Source organism: Seriola aureovittata, chromosome 2, assembly GCF_021018895.1.
Source record: "Seriola aureovittata isolate HTS-2021-v1 ecotype China chromosome 2, ASM2101889v1, whole genome shotgun sequence".
In the NCBI taxonomy this organism is placed as follows: domain Eukaryota; kingdom Metazoa; phylum Chordata; class Actinopteri; order Carangiformes; family Carangidae; genus Seriola; species Seriola aureovittata.
The window spans coordinates 23875429-23893279 of record NC_079365.1 but is presented as its reverse complement, the minus strand read 5'-3'; the positions used below and the strand labels follow the sequence as shown (position 1 = coordinate 23893279).

Sequence of the window (17851 nt, the reverse complement as noted above, 5' to 3'; positions counted from 1 at the left end):
CACAATCCCTCCCTTATTTCTTGTTGATTTGTTTCATGATGATGATGACGATTGACGTTAGTTTTTTATTTTATTTTTTAATTGTTTACCATGGACACATATTGAAATTAAATTATTGTGATTTATCATCTTCTGGCGTTCAAAAGAGTCTCAAGTAGAAAAGAATAAAATAGAATAAAATAGAATAGAATAGAATAGAATAGAATAGAATAGAATAGAATAGGGATTCCCCTTTTGAAGACTGAGAGGCAAGAACCCCTTTTTCCAGGACACACCCATGATCTTTCCACTATTTTGCCTGTGCAGCAGCCGGGGAGACACCTCCGCCTACAGCAGGAGGTGGAGTAACACTTAGCTGCTCTGACTCATGGACAAACTGAGAGTTTATGTTTATTAAAAGCTTGTCAAACTAACACACATCTTTAAAGTAACTTTTTCTCTTGTTATCGGTTTATATACTTGTTCTGTGCCTGCTTTCTACCGTAAGACAATAAGGAACTCTGGAACAATGCGGTGTTAAAGTAGCCGGTGTTTTAAAGCCATACTTCCTGTTCTACTCTTCAAAATAAGACTTCCGTTTGTGGCACTGGCAAAATAAAAATATGAAAATCCTTTGGAATGACCTGGTGTTCTGCATTAACTGGTCATGAAATATGATCATCTAAGTAGCCCAAGCACAATGTGTTCAAGATAATAACACAGAAACACACCCATTAAGCATTTAACCAGCTCAAATTTTAGCCTTTAGCTGTTACTCTGGCATCATCTCAGCTGGGCATCCACTTCTAGGGAGTGTTGCCACAGAAATAAATCATCTCTATTTATAGACAGTTTGTCTTAATGTGGATTGATGAATATCTAAACTCTTTGAGATGACTTTTAAACCCTTTCTAGCAACAATATTTGATTATAAATCCTCTGAGATCTCTGTATGATTCACATCAGCAGATGCTTCTTGTGAATGGCAAACTCAAAATGTCTTAATGTTTTTTTTTTATTAGTCAAAGTAGCTCTAACCCACACCTCCTATCTGCTTTCATTGATTCACCTCCACGTTTGATAAACTCCTGACTCCACTTAGCTTTTGTTAATGCTACTAGCCTCAGAGATCACACACTTTTGCCAGCCTACACGGTGAAGTTTTGAACAATATTTTCAATATGGACAAGAGCAACACGATGACTTGTGTGTTATTGGTGAGAATAGATCGTGTTTGTTCATAATTGTGGCTTAGATGAAGCTCTGAACATATTTTAAGACTAATGTATAGATAAATGCAGGTAACTCTAAAGGGTTCACTTAGAATAGCTGCTGTAGGCGATGAATGAAACATACAGGAATGTGTATACAGATATTTAATATAGGCTATGTGTAGCTACCACGTGAATCAATGCATAGCTGCTCCATAATGTGTTTTATATAGAGAAATATGCAACAACAAAAAAAAGCCTGCTACATCCCACTCTTCCTGAGAAGAATATATTCGCTTTTATTTTCTCACTTCCTGTCACTCAGGCTATTGAAGTTAACTTGACCAGAGACAACATGGATATATGTAGTGCGTTTACAGGAGGGTCACTGTAGACCAGCCGCGGAGCTACTCGTGTGTCAGCGCTCATTCTGAAGAAGTAGGACTGAAAGTGACTGGATCAGAACACCTTTGTCTCCCTCCGCAGCTCGACATGGACTTTTCACTGGACACCTGTGGACGGCGACGATGTCTGCTGTTATTATATCTCTTTGTCTTGGAGGCAGCGGGTCAGTAGAACATCAGCCTCGCAGTCTGTTTAATGAGATAATATTTATCAACGTACCAAGTCACATGAGAGTTTCAGAGAGTTTGAAAAGCTGTCAACGCCACGGAAAAACAACGGTTACTTATTGTAATGTCAGCTTCCATAAAATTACAGCGCAATAAGTTTAACTAGCAGCTTAACATAAATACTAATAGAATTTTCTGTGATTAGTTTGGAAAGTTTCTCAGTCCGTCATTGGGTACCTATTTGTAGTACCACAGAAAAACCTTATCAGCTGTAGCAGATACGAGCGGACTGTAGATAAACAAGTATCAACATACTATAACATACAAGTCTGCTGTATGTCTAAATTTATAATCCTGGTTTGAAATAGCTCAGGGCTGTGAATTGACTATTGTATTTCATTACATTTAAGTTTAATTTAGTATGAATTGTCTGGGAATGATGAACAGTCAAGAGAGGAGATACATTTTCTTCCATAAAATGCACTCCTCCAAATATTTCTCACTCTAATATAATCTAATATTGGGCAAGGAAGCAAACTGGATATTTTGAAGATCACTTACAAGTCTTTAATAAAAACAACTTTCAGGATGTGAAAATCTTTTTGACCATTTTGAGCCTCTTAGGAAAATTCATTAATCAAAAACAGCAATTAAAATCTTCTTCAGAATCTTCAAATTAAAAACCTTTTATCAAGGACTTTTTATTAATATTTGTATCTTTAGACTTAATGACTTACTATAAAGTGAGAAACCCATGAGTATTTATTAACGGTTTACCACACTTACTGTATAACTGGTTTCTCTTATAACCATAAACCAGTGGTAATTAATTTATTACCCAATTGCATCACTATTAATTAGAAAACTTAGAAACTCTTATTAAAGAGGGGCTCATCTTACTTCATTAAAATAAAAAATAAAAGATAAAGATAAAAAATAAGATGATGTTGTTGATGTTGCCTCTTTGTCTCGTTTTTCCTCCAGCCAACTGTCCTAACCCCGAGGGAAGGGAAAACATTGTCTTAACGACTGAAGCACTTCTGTTGAATACATTTCCAGAAGGCATTGGTGTCACTTTAGAGTGTGCTAATGGATATGTTAAGGAAAGTGGATCTGAGGTTATAAGCTGCACTGATGGGAAATGGACAGAACCAGATCTCATCTGCAAAAGTGAGTCCTGTTAACTTTCATTTGAACTCTACTGGCTCTTTTTACCTCTTGACAACCAAACACCTTTATTTTTTTCTTTTGAATTTCCTGACATAAAAGTCATGCAGCAATGTTCTGATCATTTTGATATTACAGAGAAGGACTGTGGTCTCCCTCAACCTCAACCGCATATGCATTTTGATACCAGTGGTGGCACCCTGTTTGGTGCTGTAATAAAAGTCACTTGTGATAAAGGGTGAGTATAAATGTAAGAAGTATGGAATCTTGCCATTTCATCGCTATCTGGTTGAATTACATCAGACATTGAATATTTATGTCATAAATTTAGAGAAGTGTAAAACATTCAGCAGCTCCAATGACAACACAAAGGAGACACTCAGTGGATAGTTATGTCATGTCCATTTACACACAAGCCACAAAGCATCTCTTTTTGCCGTCCTGCCAACAGATGTCGACCAGACAACACTGGCAAACAGAGTGGCTGAAGTACAAGTGGATTTGCCAAACTTTAAAGAAATCAAAATAGTCCTGAAATAGAGGCATGATAAATAGAGGCACTGCCAGAAAGTGGTGCGTCATAGTTTCACTGATTAGACACCTGGCTCTCTTCGCTCCTGGCTCTACAGAGCGTTGTTGATATAAAGCTCTTGAGTAAATTCTCTAAGTATTTAGTTAGAAATTTAGGTGGAATTCCATTGCATTGCAAAAACATGGCTCTACAGAATGAATTCCTCCTTAAATAAATTGTTCTGTTTTATTTTCCTTCATCTTTCCACAGATATGACATTAGTGGATTGAGCCACAAACACTGCCTTTCTAAAGGGTGGAATGGAAAATCCACGTGTGAAAGTAAACGTCTCTCATTTATCTTGTATTTCTTGAAACCACAACCAGGGACAATGAAAGTTTTTTGGTACAAATGTTTCCACCATGATGTGACTATGAAAACACCTGTTTGTATGTTCCTCAGTCGTAACGTGTGAGGAACCTGCTGAAGTGACCAACGGCCGGAGCCACTGGGATGGTCAAGGTGAACCGGAATATGGACAGGTCATAAATTTTGTCTGTGATGAAGGATACATCCTCGTTGGTCCGACCAGCATCATGTGCACTGAAACTGGTGAATACAATTCTGAGCCTCCTAAATGCCAAGGTAAGTCCATGTGTTTGACTTGTTATTCTACAGATTACAGGTTATTCTGATGAGAGGCAGGGTGAAGTGGACCAAGCCTTAATCATACTTTTTTGTGAAGTTTTAACGCCCATGCAGGTTGCCCCATTGCATGTTTTAACACATTATTTATGAATATTCTCTATGAATACTGTTGACCATTTTCAAACCATTCAGTAACATTGTAGGCTGTTTTCCATCAAGCTACTGGTTTCCATTCATTTCACTGCAGTATGAAAATCACTTTGCACTAACTCGAGGGAAACTAACTCAATTAATAGTTGTCATCATTATTTTTCATCACTTATGTTATGATGATTAAGTTATATACTATTTTGATAATACCAGTTGTGAACAAAGACTGATCCCAAGTGTTGGTTGGTGCGTTCAAGGACGTTCCGAAATCATGGCGTCAAATGACAAAACGCGTTGCATTCCCTAAGATTTTGATAAAAGTTGTGAATGCTAAGTTAATGTACATAAAAACATATGTGGACTGAAAATAAAGGCTGAGAAATGCTCACTGTGATGAATTACTGTACCACTCTCAAGGGTACTTCAAGGCTCTGCAAGCTTCTAACTGTAGTGAAATAAATTCAACACAGTGGCTTCCTGGAATGTAATAAATCAGTCAGAAAAACCTCGGTTATGCTTTGAAAAGTTTCATGTGATGCAAATGGGCTAAAACATTTCAAACCACAGGCGTGGTCTTTTAATAACTTTTCAATCCTCCATGGGCATAAATAAGAAGCTTGCAAGAGCAGTGGTCCGTCGAGTCTGGAGTGCACTTTCAGGCAGTTAAATGTTGAGATACTGTTTTCAATTAAGAAGAGTGCACTTGCATGTAGGTGTTGCCATGGTGTCAGTGGAGACACTCGGCATCGTTCATGCCGCTGACATGTTTAAACATCATCACTTATACCCTCTCTACACACTCTTCTAAATATAACAGCTTCACAACACTTTTCTGTCCACCATTCATGCCTCTGCTCACTCAAAGTGGTTTTGTTTGCTAACTGCCGAACTCATACGCTCCTTAACAGTTTGAAAGTGTACTGACTAAAGAGCAACCTCTGTCCAGAGAGTTGGTGATTGTCCTTCATCTAATATTACACTGAATCATGGTGTGAAAAATAAATGGATGATTCCTCCCATTTGACTTTCTCCGCTGACATCGAGAGGCATGTTAATGATGCATTACTGTCGACACAGCTCACTCTGCATGTAAAATGAATTACGTGCATGTTCCACCACCAGCTTCACAAATGGCTGATTAATTGTAACCACAGATAAGTTTAGTGATGTTCTTGTTCATAGGTGTGACAACAGAAGATAGAATTACAACAACAATAGCAACAACTCCTGCACCTTCAACACAAGGTAGAGAAATATTTTACAAGACAGAAAGAAATCTTTGAAATATTTTAACACTGAAGAATTTAGAGATTATAATTGATATACAAGAAATCAAAAAATCTTTCATTTATACAGTGATTTATTTTCCATGTCACAGCAGCGTCCACTTCTACGGCTTCATCTGCCACATCCACAGCTCACCAAGAAAAACATGTAACAACCAGTGCAACACCAACTGTCTCACCTTCGGCACGAGGTACAGAAAACTTGTCTCCAAACGAGCTGATCTGCATGTAATTAGGCTGAAACCTTTTAGGCACAGCAACACTTGGCAGCATGAATAGATTATGTGCACGCTGCATGAGTTTCAGAAATGGCTTCTCAGCTCAACAAGACACTTTTATCCTGTCCAAACTCCAAACCGAAAGAATCCTTCTGATCCTTCTGTTCAAAGGTGGCAGAGACATTTTCACAGCTGAGGATAAAGCTACCACAGCCAATGTAACATCAACAGCATCTTTTCAAGGTAGAGAAAGATTCCTTAAGAGATTAGATGAGAGTTTGAATCTTATTTTGAATCAGTTTGCTCTATAATTTCACATAATTTCATATAATTTATTGTGATCACTGAGGGGTGAAAAAAATTCCAGGTCTGGCCTTAGATGTTCTATCATTATTATTATATAATATGATGTGAACAGTGTAACTTACATTTAGAGAATGAACATTAGTATCAGGGTGGACAGCTGACCCTAAACCATCAGACCAGTCAGCTAGAATGTGCATGTGCTCGTAGCACATTCATTGGCTTTCTTTGTTATTTAGTTCACTTTTTAGACATGTCTGTGAATACTTGAATTAACAAATATAACATGACATAACCAATACTCTAAAAAGAATAATCAGATATTTTGGGAAATATGCTTTTTCGCTTTCTGGCAGAAGTGTAAAACAAGTAGTTGCCCTTTAATGAAGGGGTTGGGGGGCATTGATGGGGTTGGGGTTTTATGTGTCAGGCTATTTCTTGCCTCTGAGCTGTTGCCAGACGACCAGCAGACACTCCAGGAAGCTACTGCTCACAGCCAAGATAACCCGGCACATCACCGAACATAAAATGGGTCATCATGAGTCATAGACACTTGACGTATTTGAATGAGTTGCTGGAAGAGGGATTTTGCCATGCTAGCTGTTTCCCCTAGTCTGTTTCTTGATGCCAAGATAAGCTAACCATCTGATGTCTTTAGCTTTGTATTTAACAGGCACATACTGTATGAGTGTGGTGCCAATCTTCTCATTTAACTCTTCACCAGAAAGCAAACAAGTGTATTCCCTTTAATACTGTAATGTATGTCTCTAGGTTTCCCTAGTTGATTGTATTTCCTGCAGATAAAGGCTGATTTAAAGCGGATAAGAAAGATTTTAATTTACTGACGGTAGAGAAATGTAATTTAATATTCTCAGATGTGTCCTCCTCCCTCAGTCCCTCTCCCATTTAATATATTAATGTCTTTGGTCTTTTTCAACCTCACTGATCCAACACAGAGACACTCAGATGAACAGGTTGAAAGCAGCACACATCAAAATAATTTGAAAGATGTTATAATTACCTTAATCTGAACACATAGTGTATTTTAATCAGTTTGTAACAGACCTTCTCGTAGCTGTGTGTTGAATATGTTTTTGTTTTCTGTTGTCTGTGTCAGTTGAAATAGTTTATGTACTAATAATACTGTTTCCTACTTGCAGACAAACATGATGGGACTGTAATCACTAACTCAGATACTGGTGCGTTATTGAGCCCTCAGTCCTACAATAGATCTTAACCAGGGTGATTGTTTGCTCTGTGTTTACCTGTGAATGTGTCTTTCAGGATATATGAATGTTATAGCCTCTGTGATAGGCATTTCATTAGGTAATGTACTATTTCTCTTATTGGAATTCACACATTACCAAAATTTTGCATTTGAAATACAAAATATAATAAATCTTTTTTGTTTGTTTTTTCCTTTACAGTTACATGTATAGTTGTCTACTTTTTACACAAGTTTCTTCTGAGGAAAAAAGGGTGAGATATATTTTTCATAATATTTTGCTCTTTCATGCATGGCTCATATGTCTTTGTGATTTTTATCCATCTGTTGCTTTTTCTGTCTAAGTTTTCTGCTCTTTTCACCTTTTTATGGTTTACATAAACGCACAGTAAAGTACAGTTTCAATATTAGTTCATATTTCTATGAGCAGTGCAACATGCAGTGAAGTATCATGTGGTAACTCTGCAGCAGGTTCAGGTTTCCTCACTGCTTTTTGACTCATTTAGGGAAATCTAGATGTCTGTGTTTCCGGACATGTGCTCAGGAATGGGAAGTCAACAGGAAATCCTTTAATAAAAACAGCTGTGACATAGAATGTATCAGTATCAGGACAATAATTCCCCTCAGGAAAGAATGAATTGGAATGAATGTCTTTAATTATCAAGTTCACTAAATATAGAGGAATTTATATAAGTCAAAGACATATGCAGGCTGACATATTCTGTGATTTATGTGATGACTTTTTGTTAGACATTCATCTGACCTGAATTTGAAAAGAAAATGTGACCAACATACTTCAAGCTTTTAACTATGAAATAACAATTTGACATATATAATCTTGTCAACTCGTATTAACTACATACTCATATTGAGCTTCACATTGCATTAAGCCAAGATTAAAAATTACTCAAAAAAAAACAATCAATCATTACTCTGCGATGACTAACACTAACATTGAGAATGCAATAATAAAACATTTGGTGGACTAATAAAAAATTAACATAAAACATTTCTGACACAAATTCCTTATTTGGTGACACCATAGCTCATATGACACCAGAGAAGACCTGAAGCCGGAGTTATTACAGTTCCAAAATCTTTAGATTGCCTTCCTCACTCAGGTATCTGTCAATTCCTGTCTATTTATTACCAAAAAGCATCAAAATACCTCTAAAAATATATTTAAGCATGGTTTACTTGTTCATTTTACTTCACATTAACTTACAGTTTTTAAATGGGAAACATAGATTGTCACAAGTGAAGCCAAAAAAGCATGAATTCTGATTTTTTTTCCCCTTTTTTGCACAACTATGTGAATGAAGCTCAAACGAAACGGTTTTTCTCTTCATTTCTTGTCAACACCAGCTCTGCAAATGGAACCGTGCCTATCTCTTAAAGAGCATCTGTTACCCAGGAGGACGTGCCAGCAAACTGTAACGTTGCCTCCATGAATCGATGGGGGTGAAAGAAAGAGAACTCACTTTTGATATTATTGCACTTGAAATGGCAGATAATCAGATCTGCTGAGTAGTATCATGATTTAAACAGAAGTATAACATTCCAGTGATCAAAGCACATTTTATAGTGATGCTTTTTTTATTTTTTTATTTCCACATTTTTTTAACACAAAATTGTAAATATTTTATTTCACTACTATTTTGTACATTATTTATATAAAAACTGGAGAGAACACTTCAGTATTTTGTCCATGTTTTATGAAGTATTGCAAAGTTATTTAAAACAAAACATTTTAGTTTGGAGTTTTTGTGAAATTTTAAGTTTCTGTGTTATTAATGTGCTGTTTTGTTTGCACAGAACCATGAAAAAGGTGATTCAAGAGACACACAATGTGGTTAATTCAACTGATAAAGATACAATCAGCTGCATTCTTCGCCTCCCGACTTTCCTTCCTTCATTGTCAATTGTTCTGGAGTCCTTTTAGTAAGCTCTGCAAAATAATGGGAGACCTTGTTTCATGAGAAAATAATTGAATAGAGTACCTACCATCAATGAACCATGTAACTACACTAGCTGCTGTACAGTATTGTGAGGGGGAAAAGTGATGAAAATGTTTGTGACCTTGAATGGGTAACTGAGCCAGTGGAGCAAAAACCTGTAAAAGTTTGTTAACCATTCATTTGAGAGTGGAGAAGGCTTTTTTAGACTTTACAAAGAAAACCAAAAGATCAAAATCTTACTGTTGTCCACTGCACAGCATGTTATGTAAAGGGGTCGAGAGCCTCTACTCAAAAAATGACATACATGTTAAAACATTGTCTACATCTTACAAAGTAGCAGCTTCTTTTTTCTTAGAGGACAAACTAAATGAACACATTCACAGTCATGGCAGCGGTGAAGGACCCAGCCATTATCCTGGCAGGGGTTTGCACAGTACAGAGAAAAGCCCTGTAATAAAATGTGGTAACAGTGTTTCATTGTACCATGGTCTGCTGTTGTGCCAGAGGCTCCAACTGTGGCCTTTTAGGGATCAAAAGAGATGGTTTCTTGACTCTGCTTCAATAGAACTTCCAGGTTTCATTAAATCATCTTTGGTCATTTTACAATTTCTTTTCTGATCGTGAAAGAGCTTGAGCTTTATCTGGATAATAATTTGTGAAATCATCTGGAGGAGATGAACAAGGTCATAAACCGGATATGCATTCATGATTATAATGATTCATCTAAGGTATAAGGACAGACAGTTTATTATCAGAGGGTTTGCTGTGTTTCTCAGAGAATCCTCCAGTCAACTAATGTGTCAACTCACATCTTAGTTTAGCATGCTACCTTGCTAACATTTGCTAATCAGCACTAAACACAAAGTACAGCTGAGGCTGTCGAGAATACTATTAGTTTTGCAGATATTTGGTCATAAATTAAAAAAATCACCCTCGTTGTGGCAATAAAGAAAAATTCAGTCGATCACCAAAGTCGGTAGGATTCAGCCTCTAGCGACTGCTTGTTCAAAATTTGATCATAAACCATCAAATAGTTCTTCAGATAATCCAGTCTACACCAAAGTGATGAACTGCCAAAGCTAACTGTGGAATATCATCAGCTTTATAGCTTAAACAAAACATCACAACAAAACCAAGAAATCAAGAATACATGCTGTGACTGTTGAGGGATCATATGAAAGTCACATTGCAGGGAAATCTTTATAAGTGCTGAGTAAACCTACAGTCAACACAGTGGCTTTCCCTTCCATTCACACTCAGTCTCTGGCTCAGAGATCCAGCTTTGTAACCATAGCAATGTTGTACACGTAAATAACAATGAACGTATTGGCAATGTCAATCAATGCACTATTTTTAAGGTGAATAAGCATTTTTGTCACTTCTCAAGCTTCAACAATCCTTTGTCAGATGTCTCAACACAACATGTTAAAACCTTAGTGACAGTAGGAAACATGTTGGGTGTCCTCCCTGTTTCAGAGAATTTCCCACTCTCTAAAGTGAAAGTCACTGATTCCTCCTCCATCAAATCTTGTTTTTCCACTGCATTAGTACAGTACCACACCCATCCTGGCTCACACTGTATCATCACTGTTGGAAAGCCTTAAAGGCCATGTATCTCCTCTGAAAGACTCTAAAAGACAGATTTGTTTTTACACTGAACGCCCTTCAGGCATTTCCAATAGTAGCCAATTGTCTTTGAAATAGGATTCGTAAGCCCAAGAATTTTCACACGATAACAGCAATATGTATAAATGTATGTATGAATTCCATTGGACTTCTTTGAGCCCTAATTCTGTTTGTGAAGGACAGTCTGTTCATTCTCTTTGTGGGGAGTCAATTCGTACTTTAATAACACAAATTCAAAGATGATGACATTTAATGCTTTAATGTTTTACTGTAAGTGATCTACAATATAGAATATAGAATAAAAACAGAATAATGTAATTGTATCAGCAAATCAGGACAGAAGCTATTTTTATGCACACATTTATAAAATATTTATTTATAAAATAACATTTATTGTGTGGCCCTTCATATAAAGCGTGTATAGGTCATGTACTAGTTGTTGTACATGTTATAATACAGATCTTTGATCTTTAAAGAATTGTAAACTCACCTATGAAGCATTTGTATGTGTAATAAACAAATATTTATGCGGCATTCATGTTGGTATGGATTTTTTTTTACTTTCTGTAAGACAATGTAACATTTTAATACATGTCATTTTGGTTCCTGTTGATGATTGTCAGGGCGTTACCATGCGCACTAGAGTCTGTGTGCATCAATATGACTTATGTCACTTCAATAGGATATATAATACAGAGAGATTTACGTACTGTATGTCATAATATATTTGATAAATGCTAATACTTTTTTTCTTATGAATATATTATCAACCATATAAAATGGGTGTTTAAATGTGCTGACAACAACATCTTAGTGTGTTTCAGAACATGAATGGACAAAGTTAACACGGTCAAAATCAGTCATTCTCTCTCAGGAAGTTTGAAATTGAATGCAGTGCATCACAGATGGATGTTTAACTGGCTTCCATCACATTAACGTTTCAAGATCATGATCCCATGATCGCTCTTTGAACTGTGTCAGTAGAAGAAATCTCCTCATCAGGCCTGTGTGAGACGGGGGAATCTCACTGCAGAGGAAGTAATGTGGCTCTAGACATGAGGTAAACAAGAAAAGGAACTACTACACACCCACTCAGACTATAACTCATGTTTCTGTGGCACTGTAGACCTGGCAGCCTGACCAAAATAAATGGCATCTTGACTGAATCACTTACATGGTTACACATATTGTGGTTCGTGTGGTCAGAGTGGTTATGGCACAATAGATTTTGCTGTGGGGAAGGAAATAAGAAAAAATGGGAATGAAGCTCCTCTTTAAAGTTGTTCTCATGCGTGGGGCGGATGAAGATCTTTAGGCACAAGACAAACAAGACATAAATGCTTCCCACTGAGGTTTTGGCATTAGACCAGAAACAGATGTTTAGTATGAATAGTCTACCAACACTTTGTGATCTCAAAGTAAATGTTTGACAAGCCTTTTAACAAAGCTGCTCTTAGTGTAAGCACCGTCAACAATATGGATAAGTTTATGTGAGCAGCCTACTCCTACTTTCACTTTAGTAAGAAACCCCATAACCATTACGTCAGAAGCATATCAGCTCTAAAACACTGTACATTATATGGGCCTTAATACCTTATGACTGTATCTGGCAGTGTCTGTAACTCAGTGTGCGGAGGATGAGAAAATAAGAAGGGTTTGAACTTGTGTCTCAAGCTCTTTTTCCTATCTTTTCTTGCTCCTCTTAATGGCAGCCATCTTTTCACCTCCCTGTCGGGCGTGGGTGTTTTGTTTGGAACACTGGTTGGACAACATGCTTTACAAACTAATCTTTTTCAAGTACAACCAGACTTTGACTCTAGCACATGTAGAGAAGGATTGCAAAGTACAGAAACTCTGAAACATCTAGCTAAAGTTTGCTAACATTAGCTACCAAAAAGTACTGGTCATACCAGACCAGGTGAGGCTGTAGCAGTAAAACCTGTGTGTAATGAGTGGAAAAAATGTAATGTGTGCAAATTCAACTTTTCATTAGTGAGAGAATAAACGTGCTATTTGCTCCTATCCAAAAGTCTCAAAGTCGCACATTGAAATTCCTCTTTTTATTCTTCCAGTATTATCTTAATGTTTATTTTCACAGTGACCAATCTAACTTTCAACATCAATCCTCCTCCCACATCTGCTGCTGAAGCCAAAGGAAAATTCTGACTGTTATTTATTGCAACCAGCTACACCAGTCACACTTGCCACATCACAACGAAAGAGGTGTGGCAATTCAAAGCGAAGCGAGTGGAATCAAAAATTGATGATGCGGATGATGACGTCATGTTCGATTTGAGAAACACCCTGTGATTCACATTTGCTCAAGTGAAAGGACACTGAATGCACATGGTCTTGTTTGCTGTTGATATAGCAACACACTCTGCTATGAATATATCCTTCCCCATTTGCCAGGCCTGACTTCTTGCATACACCAGAGATAAAAATAATGCGGTCATGCTGTGGGTAGAGGTTTCTACATCTGACTAGTCTATCCATTCAGTATTTTAAGCTTAAACCATTTATACGCTTTGATTGAGCTCAACAACACTTATCACTCTGTTTGAAAAGGTCAGCAGGTAGTGGGGAGTCACTAGAGAGCTGTGGTGGATGGCATTAGTTAACAGCTAACCCTGCCTGGACAATGTTAGTCTCTTATAAGAATAAACTATTCTGTTTCTGGTGGTTGAACAGTGTCAAACGATGCTAAGAGTGATGGCAGGTCTGTGTTTAATAGCTCAAACAGAGCCAGCAGAGGGTAAACACAACTGAAATAGAAGTGTCTTGCCAAGTACTGTAACTATAACTGCTCATTTGCACATATGTTTATGTCCAAAGAAAATATTTCCCCATAAACACAAGAAGCAAATGACAGCTGGTACATGGGCACTGACTACATGTGCTGTGACAATGCCACAATGCAAGCAAAGTTTGATGATTAAAACAATGGGAATATAGCACATTTTAGCAGTCAGTGCAGTCATTTCTTTGAGAGCAAACAGCATTTATATGGTCAGGTGCACATAAACAATTAAAACAAACTGCTGGTTACATTAGTCATACTCCACCAATATGGTAATTAATAAAAGGCTTTTAAGTGGGTAAATAATATGGTAAGGCAGAGTGAAAGAGTTTCAAAATCTGAAACCAAAAAAATAAATTGTAGCTTATTTTGGAGTCACATAAATGCAGTTTATGCTACTACTGTACATGCTGAAATGAATCTTTATGTATTAGAACTAGACCAAGATCCAGTAGTGGGTTAATCATCTATACATTTAATTACGAATCTTCAATCATTTATTAAAAATGGACAACTTTATTAATGCATATGCCATCATGTGACATGTGGAGGGCAACAGGGTGGACACTTACAGACTTCATGCTTTAGGCTAATATTGGCTCTCATTCGCCATCTAGTCTCCACATAATGGAGCATGAGAACATCAGACAGGCATGGATTAAAAGATTACCTGCTATAATTAAATTTAATTTAAAGCTCAAAAACTGAAAAGAATTGCCTCTGCTCTGGGGTCGAACAAGTGACAGGTTATAATTATAAAAATGGTTCAGCCGTTAAATGTCTGTCTCTCTTCCGTAAAACTGAACTGAGGGGACATGGTGATGACAATCAAATGATGCAAAAATTGAACTTCAACATAATTTAAATAATTAGCATGTAATATTAATTGACACAAGGAATGTATTTTGCATTTCTATCAAAAAAAAAATGTAACAGTATAAGGATTAAGCCAAAACCTCTTCATCTACGCAATGAGACTTAATTAAAGAAACACTGTACAACTTAAGGTAAAACCAGATTTATTTTATTAAAGTAAATACAGTATGAACCTGTGTTGATTTAACTGTAATTTGTCATTTTTTATTATATGTAAATCTAAGAAAACACTCATAATTTTGATTCTTCAGCACTGGGCAGATACATAACCTCTGAACTACTGAAACATTTAACCAGATATTCTTTCTTTATCATTTGAAGTAGAGGATACAAGTGACGGTATGGTAAATTATTCAAAGTAAAAGAAGAACTTTTCATAAAGTTGTGTTTTCATAAACTTTTCTCTCTTGTACTTGATCAGGGTTTTCATTTACTTCTTCAAAGATTCCAACAAAGTTAGTAGGCTTGGACAATAGCATGGACAGCAGTTCAATGCTGCCATCTTCTGGTGCTTTGAGGAAATTTGTTGACAGTCCCTCCACATTGTAACCGATTTCAAATGGTGCTAGACATGATGGTAACTCTGAACACCAGAGGAAAACGGTCAACCTTGGTGAGAGGGGGATCAGGTGTCAGAAGACTGAACTTTGACACTGTTCTCTTCTGATAAGAGGAACATGAGCTGTATGGACAACTGGTTGAGAGCACAAACCGACACAAAATTACATCAGTGACTATCACAAATCTGGACTAATTTGCAAAAATATAGATGCGTTTGCAACCAAACTGCAATCCTGAACCTTCCGGCAACTTCGTGAATGAGGCTGCTCACTGTTGGCATTCCTGAAGTCGGTTCCTGCTCAAGAACACCGATTTCAAATGGTGCTAGATGGGATTTTATACTCTAAGTCACCATCTGAAACCAGTTTCCTGGGGAGGATGCCTTTAAGAAAAACATTTGGAAGCCACTGTCCACCTGAAATTAGAAAAAAAACAAAAACATTATTGTCATCACTTTTGAACATAGTACACATAATTATGACAACGACATGAATCGACATGTTGAATACATTTCATCAAGTAAATTATTCTAATACAATCAATGAAAGAGGTATATCATATCAGTGAACAGAGTAACGCTATGCCGGCAGTTAGTCATATAACGTATTCCTTTTAGTTCTGGCAAAGGAAAACTAATTCCATTTCTTTAGGGCACATACTGTATCTGTGGCTCTCATGGCCATTTGATTGGGAGAACTGTGATTTCTTAGTCACATAAAATAAAATTCCCCTTTTCCTTATGTAAACTTCTGCAGCTTGTTTGCAGCTCTCAACTTTAGGCGTGGTGTTAAAATTACATTAAAGAATGTCTGATTACCATCATCTCGTTTATTTATTACATTTATTAAACAGAATACCCACCTGTTTTATCACATTCACTGTGAAGCAAAATCTCTATGCATACTACATTTTACTCGTTACAAAAACTAATACATGCTGAAGACATAGCATATTTTAGTTTATACACTGCTCAGTGTGAGATATTCCCCGAGGTCTGTGTTTGAGCTGATGCTGTAAAACTTGGGGTTCTGGCTCTTTCCAAAGAGAGAGACAGAAGAAGAACCAAAAACTCGAGAAGATGCAGACTGTTTGCTGGCACCCGAGACCAACGAGTAGAACCACTGAGTCATGGCCAGCACATCTAAGAATGACACAGCAGCTCAATTCCTTGCGTTACAAGTGCATCAGATGAGCACGATCTTAGTATAAGAAAGGGTACGGCAGCAGACTGGCACCAGAGATGAACCCCAACAAAAACTGTCTATGAATCATACTGTGGAAAAATAGATCTCCGCCGCTCCCTGTAGACCTCTTTGTAATGCACAATAGGATACTGTGTCCTCTCCTGGGTCTGCCTCAGGCATCCAGTCCCGCTCCTGGTCCAAGTGGGGTTGACTGTGTATAGCAAGAAGGAAAAAACAGGTCCTGAAATAGGTAAGGATTCATTACTATGAACCCCTGTTGTACATCCCTTTGAGGCATGCCGTACAGTACATCTGTAGGGAGCAGATTTGAGGCTTTCTCTGTCACTATCACCGTTCTTATTTTCTTTTGAGATGACAACACAATACCAAGACAATTAATGTGGAAAACTCACTGGATTCTATTTGTAGGTCTGGCATTAAAAGGCTGGCATTATCCTGCCTTGTCAGTGTCACAGACGCTGTTGTCCTGTTGACGGGAAAAGGTGACGTAGCAACTAATCCAAAACCTTCATGTGTCTTTCGGGGACAATTTCCCTGTCTGTCACTCCCTAATCCTCTTCACTGGCAGTTCAGTGTCTTGGCTTCTAAAACAAAAGCCCTAGTTGTACTAAATATTTTCGCCCCTTTGGGCATATATGATGACCATCGTTATTTATGGACGTGTACTTCGGCCCAAACAAAGGCTTAAAATATTCTCGATTTCGACAAGCACTTCCAGTATTTACATGAACACAGTGTCAGCATCGAGAGTAACTCAGTCAGGCAGTGTAGTCTGAAGGCCGCAACCCTGCTTTCATCTGTCTTCTCCTTGTTCTTGCTATTCTGACTCCTCCCATGTTACAGTGCTATTCATGAACTCTGTATCGACCTCTCCCTTGCTCTCTTGTTCTTTTTACTACAAGCTCCTTTCGCTGTCTGTTGTGTGTGCTGTGGCTGCTTTCTGCATCGGAGCAGTTTTTTTTCTGCCGAGTCACCTGACCATCTACTGCTTGTTAAAGGCGCATCAGCCCCTTTCAAAACCAAAACAAAGGCCAATTGCGCAAGTACTGGTTTAATTTGTAGCTCCTACGACAAACTGTCTGTCCACTTTTAGCAGCAGATTACAGGAACAGATGCTACATGTTACATAAAAGTCAACGATGAACATAATGATTCAGTCATAAACGAGATCATCAAATGTTTCTTATTCGGGAGAATACCAACACAAAATATCCACGTGGTTTTCAAAAATGAGATATCCATGACAATAAGAAATCCCACTGTGCATCACGCAGGGCAGACTGTTAGTGGCCAAAGTGTGTCAAAGGGAGAGCCACTGGGTTGGGTCACATTAGAGTAGGTGACATAAAGCGAACACTGAATGCCTGTATGTGTGTGACATTGTGTGTGCGTAACAGTGGGGGGTGGGGTTGTGTGCATGTGTGCACGTGTAAACAGGGTAGGTGGTTAATCCTCTTACAGATTAGAGGTCCTAATTTATCAGGAGTGAGAGGGGCAAACTCATCGAAGTAATGTGTTTTAAACCACCTCTCAACATTTGTTCAATAAAGGAAAA

The 17851-nt window shown here is 37.6% G+C and overlaps 1 protein-coding gene across 9 annotated transcripts; it reads left to right on the top strand.

The window, feature by feature from the left end:
* Positions 1 to 1558: 1558 nt before the first annotated feature.
* Positions 1559 to 11388, top strand: im:7151449 (complement decay-accelerating factor). Of its 9 annotated transcripts, none has more exons than XM_056400174.1 (13): positions 1560 to 1758; positions 2747 to 2932; positions 3068 to 3167; positions 3711 to 3781; positions 3903 to 4085; positions 5421 to 5483; positions 5620 to 5715; positions 5914 to 5985; positions 7206 to 7244; positions 7330 to 7371; positions 7473 to 7524; positions 8316 to 8391; positions 8636 to 11388. In XM_056400174.1, the coding sequence occupies exons 1-12, from the start codon at positions 1683 to 1685 to the stop codon at positions 8371 to 8373; spliced, it is 1038 nt and encodes a 345-aa protein (XP_056256149.1). In that variant the 5' UTR covers positions 1560 to 1682; the 3' UTR covers positions 8374 to 8391; positions 8636 to 11388. The 9 variants fall into 9 exon arrangements, 8 of the variants coding, with proteins under 8 accessions (XP_056256176.1, XP_056256149.1, XP_056256140.1 ...); XM_056400165.1 differs by having other exon boundaries at positions 1561 to 1758; positions 5617 to 5715; positions 8593 to 11388; XM_056400154.1 differs by having other exon boundaries at positions 1562 to 1758; positions 5617 to 5715.
* The last annotated feature ends 6463 nt before the right edge of the window (positions 11389 to 17851 follow it).